This window comes from Phoenix dactylifera, unplaced genomic scaffold, assembly GCF_009389715.1.
Source record: "Phoenix dactylifera cultivar Barhee BC4 unplaced genomic scaffold, palm_55x_up_171113_PBpolish2nd_filt_p 000304F, whole genome shotgun sequence".
In the NCBI taxonomy this organism is placed as follows: domain Eukaryota; kingdom Viridiplantae; phylum Streptophyta; class Magnoliopsida; order Arecales; family Arecaceae; genus Phoenix; species Phoenix dactylifera.
In genome coordinates this window covers 472,834-479,803 of record NW_024067778.1, presented here as the reverse complement: position 1 = coordinate 479,803, position 6,970 = coordinate 472,834, and the positions used below count along the sequence as shown (strand labels likewise).

General features: G+C 43.6%; 1 protein-coding gene across 1 annotated transcript; it reads left to right on the top strand.

Annotated features, from left to right (window-relative positions):
* The first annotated feature begins 2,849 nt into the window (after window positions 1-2,849).
* On the top strand, window positions 2,850-4,338 carry LOC120105507. The gene is made up of 5 exons (XM_039118061.1): window positions 2,850-3,172; window positions 3,274-3,397; window positions 3,485-3,808; window positions 3,918-4,025; window positions 4,132-4,338. Exons 1-5 carry the CDS (start codon window positions 2,865-2,867, stop codon window positions 4,336-4,338), a joined length of 1,071 nt encoding a protein of 356 aa, XP_038973989.1. The 5' UTR covers window positions 2,850-2,864.
* Window positions 4,339-6,970: the final 2,632 nt, after the last annotated feature.

Genomic DNA, 6,970 nt, shown 5'->3' with positions numbered 1-6,970 from the left:
AAAAAAAATACCATCTCACACTACCAGAAAACACGCGTATAGTGACGGGAAATTAGTGACGGACCGTTATCAGTTACTATTTGTGACGGATTAGTGACCGACAGAAATTTGGTCACCGTGGTGTAAACTTAGTGACCGTTTAGTGACAGACCGGTCACAGAATGCGCGGGTAGGATGGGCGCCAAACCTTAGTGACCATCATAGTGACGGGGTATCTGTCAGCAATATGATAACCAAAATTGCAACCAGACAGTGACAAATGCAGCCGTCACAAATATAGTAATCCTAGTATTTATAAATTTTTAAAAGATTATTTTTGGCAGTAACAGATTATTGACAAAAATTTCTGTCACCAAATTTAATTTTTAATTCCAAAAATATTAAAAATATTATTTTTGAGTAAACCTAAATTAAAAGAAAAAATAAAAGGAGGAATATCCAAAATGAAACTAAGTGTGCCCGCCGTTCCGCCCAAATTTCTTCGATAATCCAAATTCCAATCGCTCTCTATAAAACTCAAATTTCTTCTTCTCATTTTAAAATCTCATGGTGTCGGCCATGACCCATTTGCACCCCTATTGCAAGTTTCCTGCTTTATAGAATTTTTTTACCATACTTTATAGTTTAAAAATATTTTTGCCTTGCAAGTCCCATCCAATCAGCCTTATAAATAAAAAAAAATTTGATATGAAATTTGGCTTGCAAACCGATTTAGCCCAAATCACGATTTAGCCCAAATCAGCCTATATACAATTTGGCTTGCAAACCGACTTAAATACCAAAACCCTAACCTTTCCCTTCCCTTCCCTTCCCGTCCCTCGCTGAGAGCAGCCGCCGCCCCCCCCCCACTCCCTCGCCCCCCTCCCTCGCTGAGAGCCGTCGCCGCCCTCCCTCGCTGAGAGCCGTCGCCGCACCCCCTCGCTGAGAGCCGCCGCCGCACCCCCCCTCCCTCGCTGAGAGCCGCCGCTGCCTCCCCTCCCTCGCTGAGAGCCGCCGCCGCCGGCCCCCCTCCCTCGCTGAGAGCCGTCGCCGCCCTCCCTCGCTGAGAGCCGTCGCCGCACCCCCTCGCTGAGAGCCGCCGCCGCACCCCCCCTCCCTCGCTGAGAGCCGCCGCTGCCTCCCCTCCCTCGCTGAGAGCCGCCGCCGCCGGCCCCCCTCCCTCGCTGAGAGCCGCCGCCGCCGCCCCCCCTTTTCCCTCGCTGAGAGCCTGATAGCCGCCTCCTCTCGGTGTCGTCGCCTCTTCAACGACCGGCCGGCGGCTCTTCGCGTCCTTCTCCCCCGGACGGCAACCTCCGCGGCTCCGGTCACCGACTCACAGTCACCGGTAAGAGTTTTCTCCTCCTCCTCCTCCTCTTCAAGCTCGATCCCGGTAGATTTTGCCCAAGCCCGGAGAGAGAAAGAGAGAGAGAGAGAGGTGGTGGGGCAGCGAGACAGCTCGGAACAGTGGGAGAGTGGGGAGTGGGGACAGTGGTTTTGTTTTGGGTGGAGACGGGAGACAGAGAAAGAGAGGAGGGATTTTTTTTTTTTTTGCTAAAATAGACGAAAGAAACTTTGATATATCTGAGTAGCTGCTTTTATTATGATACTTGGACACATCACTTGGTTGGGTAGCACTGTGTCGAATTTACTGTTGCTAAAATAGACAAAAATAATGTTGTACTTGAGGAGCTCCTTAATATTATGCATTTTTATTCTGACACATTTGTTAGTCCTACCAATGGTTTGCATATATTTAGACTGCTTCACTGATTATTGTTGTAATTTTGAGGGTTGATGGGTTGGGATTATGTAAAGTTCATGGATTTTAATTTTTTCGTCATGTTATTCATTTTTACAATCATTGTTCATCTGCAAGGAATAATGGAAAGTGGTGGAAAGTGGTGTTGCTTCATGGTTGTGAGTTATTTCCAGTGTGCAATCAAGAAGCTGGTCAAAAAGCTTGCTAAGAAGTACCATGCTTTCCTAGCATCAGAGGCGATCATGTATATTCACATTTGTTCTATGTGAAGCAGATAGTATTCCATATGTAAATTTGGATGATTTGACTTGTATTCCTTGTCTTTGTAAAGATTAAATGCTTTTTGAATATTGCTGGTATTAGATGAATGAACAGATAACTTGTAAAGGTTAATTCCTTATGTTCAGCTTTTTGTAAAGATTGAATGCCTTCTTAATGTCAATGATGCTGGGACAAGATTGAATGACTTATTTTTGTCATGCTTATGATAACTTCTCATCTTCATAAATATCATACCAGTTTTTGTTTCTTTTACATTTTTTACGATCTTGCCTTTCGTGTTTTTAATGGTTCGGTTTTTCTTATGTTGTTTTCTTTTTTTATCATCTCTCTAATATTTTCTAGGCTTTCTTATGTTGTTTTATTTTTTTGATTTTTAGAGGAACTATGTCAGTTGATCGTAATTGGATGTACCACCGACTTAGTGAAAATGGTTATATAAGAGCTGAGTTCTGTGATGGAGTTAAAGGGTTCCTTGAGTTTGCATTTACTCAGTTAGAGTATTGTAGTGGTGATAAGATTAGATGCCCTTGTATAAGATGTGACAACCAGAAATTTCTTAACCGTGATACGGTCAATGTTCATCTGTTGAGAAAGGGGTTTACACCGAGATATTCAACATGGTTTGCACATGGGGAGTTACTTGGTGCAGTTGCTCCTATAAGTACAAGTGCAGTAGAAGCATCCACATCAATGGATGTTGGTTGTGAACATGGTCAGCAATATAGAACCATGGTGATGGAAGCTATGGGTCCAGAAGAGAAACTTCATTTGAGAAGTGCATTTGAAGTTAATCATGAGGAAGAGCCAAACAAGGATGCTGCAGATTTTTATTCTTTGTTGAAAGATGCAGAAGTACCTGACTGCTACTCAAGTTCCTCCTCAACCTCCTAGGTTGCCTGAGCGTGTCGAGGAATGTCATGATGATGATGATTACATTCCTGATGGGGACATGATTGAAGAGTTGGATGCAAATGAAGAAATAAATGATGAAGAAATGAATGGTGCAGTGCAAAATCATGAGGATACAATGAATGAGGATCAGATGAATGATGAACTTGGAATTGATCCAAGACAGAGCAATGGCCCAGAACCAACCCTTAAAGCCCCTGTTGATGCAAATGGAAAAGTGATTGTTAGGTGCAAAAGAGGAATGTATGAAAATATCACTTTCTTATATCACTAATTTGAATTTATGTGTTTGTTGCATTTAAAGTATTTAATTTATTTTCTAATGAATATTTTTTAAATTGCAGGTTTTTTGATTATGAGGTCAGTCACAAAGCTGTTGCTATCATGCGCCAATTTTTTAATGGTCCGTGGTTGTCATGGAGGGAGGTCCCTACACATGCTAAAGTTGGAATGTGGAACAAATTTGAGGTGATGTAATTAATTTATATTTCTTATCATTAACTTTTGCCCTTAACAAATAGTAAGTCTGATTACTTGCGATCTATATATTGTTAGGAGATACACACAATTCTTCCAGGACAATTGCATCATGTACATGAAGTTTGGAACAAGCATTGTCAGCGACGATTGACAACCTCATTAGGGAAGGTCAGAAGCCAAAAGCTTCTGGAAGCAAAAGGAGATTTAAACAAAGCCCGTGATAAACCCCCTAATTGGATCTCTAGAGAAAATTGGAATAAGTTAATTGATATTTGGATCTCCCCAAAATGGAAGAAGAAATCAGAAGCCAACAAAAATAATAGAAACACCATGAAGAACGGTAGCATCTCTAAACACTGTGGAGGATCAATCACATTTGTCAATCATGACGAACGATTGGTACATATCTTTATTCAATTAGATTTCTATAATAATTTTTATATTATTGTTCAGTCATCTTAAATTAGCCCATTATATGTTAATGAATTTTTTCTTTTCTCTTTTGTAGAAATTAAAGTTAGGCAGGGAGCCAACAATAGTTGAATCTTTTAATCGGACGCATAAGACAAAGCAAGGCATGGGAGGATATGTAGATAAGAGAAGTGAAGCTGTCATGGAAAGTATAATTTTTTTATGATTCATAAATATTATTGAGCTTGCTCATGTTTATCTCTTGTTTGATCCACCATAATGTTTTTCTCTTCTTTTAAATCAACTGGCAGGCAAAGTATTCAGCTGAATACTCCAAAAAATATGGTGATGCCTCCACCTCAGATGCTCCTCCACGTGATTATGACTTGTGGTTTGAGGCAACTTGTGAGACACGGGCTGAAGTCGGCAGGCCTTGCCGACTTCAGTCCCGTTCTCTTTTTGGAAGGCCGGAACAGAGGATCGCGATTTGCGATCCTCTCCGGCTCTTCCGGGGATGATCAGGGCGGGGATGTCGCTAGTCCCGCGGCACCCCCCCTCCAGCTCATCCGCGGCCGAACCGCGGCCGCGGATCTCGCTCGGCCGCCGCAATCTTCGCGGCGGAGAGCCATCACGAGGGGGTGATAAAACCCCCCAAATCCTCCTCCCTAGGGCAAACCGAGCCCTCTTCCTCCTTCTCTTTCCTCCTTCCCTCCTCCTCCTCTCCGATCGATGTGTCTTCCCGACCGAGCGCCGCCCGGATCCCCTCCGCGAGCTTCCCCTGCTCCGAGATCCAACCCCTCGGCTTCAAACATCGCCGCCGTCGCTTGACGCCGGACCGAGCCTCCCTCGGCCGGGATTTGCCACCTCCGTCGACCGCCGGTAAGCCCTCCTCCGTCGAGATCCTCCTCTCCTCTGTTTCAGCCCAAGCAGCCGAGATCATCATCTCGGTTGCTTCTCCTCCCCGTCGGTCCCTGCAACGCCGCCGGCCGCCATGGCGGCTGGCTAGCAGTCGATCGAGGGGTGGCCCCCGGCCACCCAAGCTGGTCACCCCCGCCGGCCACCTCCCTCTCTCCTCCGTCTCTTCTTCTCCCCCTGTTCGTGGGGGGGAGTTTGGGGAAGGAGGAGGCCCATCACGGGCCAAACTGGGCCGTTGGGCCCAGTCCACTGCAGGCCCAACTTGGGCCCAGTCCAGTCCGGTTGGGCCCAGTTGGGCAATACCCCCATGGGCCCAACTTGGATCCAGATCAAACCCGAGAATCCGAACCCGAACCCAAACCTGAACCTGAACCTGAACTGGAACCCGAACCCGAAACCCAGGATCCGAAACCCAAACCCATTTGACCAATAAACAGATTTTTTTGCAGTTAAGCCCTTGGCAGTATGCTATTTCAGAAATAGGGACTCCTGTAATTTGTATTTGATCCCTATAGGAAAGATTTATTACATAAAGGCCCCCAACTATATTTATTTAGTCCCCTCACTCAAGTTTTATTATAGAATAGTACCCTGTAATTAAGTATTAGTCCCTGCAATAAATCTTATTGTATAAATGAACAAATTAGAAGCCAACCTTGGGGGCCCTATTTAGCCGAGTCTATGCGGGCCCATTGGGCCGAGTCCGATATGGGCCCTATCAGGCCGTGCCCATTATGGGCCAACTTTGGGCTCTGTTGGGCCATGTCCAATAGTATTATTTTTGAATTTTGCTTAGTCTGAAATTAACAAGAAATTAATTAAACTTTAAACAGGTGAACCTGATCCGTCTACCTGAAGTAGGAATCAAGCGAGAAGATGTAAGTAACTTAATACTTCAAGTGTGATTTCTAAATTATTTAATAAACTGATTATGTTTTGATATATGTTTTGCATTCAGTAAAATGGGTCAGACATGTTAAATTTTATTTGAAAATCATGTTATATGCTCTGAAATCCATGAAATATAATTGGACAATTTCTGAAATATATTTTTATATATATATATATGCATTCTCAGCATGGCTATGATCTGTTCTGTTCAGTTCTGGCCCCGCCAATGGGGATTATACGTTGGACCTGTCGACTTGTAATCTGTGAGGAACCGGTTTCGACACCGTACCACCGGTGATTAGAATAGTGGTATTTGGATACCGTACCACCGGTGCTTAATAATAGTGGTGTTTGGCACCTTGTGCAACCCATGCCACTGGGTTACGTGGCCGTAGCCTATTATGTTGAGATTCTGGTATCAGAGTTTTTGGAAAAATGATAATAAGTTTTGAAAATAGTAAAACAATGTTATTTATGATTTATCTTATTATCCTGTATTTTGATCTGATATGCTCTGACCCCACTCTGGGATATTTTGTTGCTTACTGGGCTAGTGTAGCTCATTATTATGTTTTTCTCCATTTTTCAGATCCAGAGGCTTGATCGCACGGGATTGGGGAGTGCGTTAGAGTTTCCGATGATTCTTCAGTTATTGGCATTTTAGTTAGTTTAGTTTGGATATTTGAATTATATTGGCATATGTTATTCTGAAATTTTGTAAGACTGCTTTTGAACAATTTAAATAATTATGTCAATTTTGAACATCTGTATCTGCTTTGATGTAATCCGTTGCCTTGCACGCCTGCGCGGCCCGCCGTGCGGGCGTGCGGCGTCTGCCGCGCCTCGGGCTCGGGGACGGGATTGGGGAGTGCGTTAGAGTTTCCGATGATTCTTCAGTTATTGGCATTTTAGTTAGTTTAGTTTGGATATTTGAATTATATTGGCATATGTTATTCTGAAATTTTGTAAGACTGCTTTTGAACAATTTAAATAATTATGTCAATTTTGAACATCTGTATCTGCTTTGATGTAATCCGTTGCCTTGCACGCCTGCGCGGCCCGCCGTGCGGGCGTGCGGCATCTGCCGCGCCTCGGGCTCGGGGCGTGACAGATTTGGTGGTATCAGAGCTTAGGTTTCAGATTCCTAGGGATTGTATTTGAAATAGTCAGATGGAGCTTAAGTTTTAGGATCTTTAGGATTCGTCAGAAAGTTTGAGAGATGGGTAGACATTAGGCCATTTGATGAAGGCATTTATTTGCTTTTGTTATTGATAAATTTGAGTTATTTTATCATAATTTTGAAATGCTAAAATTAGACTGCAACCTAATTATGGTCGTAACCAA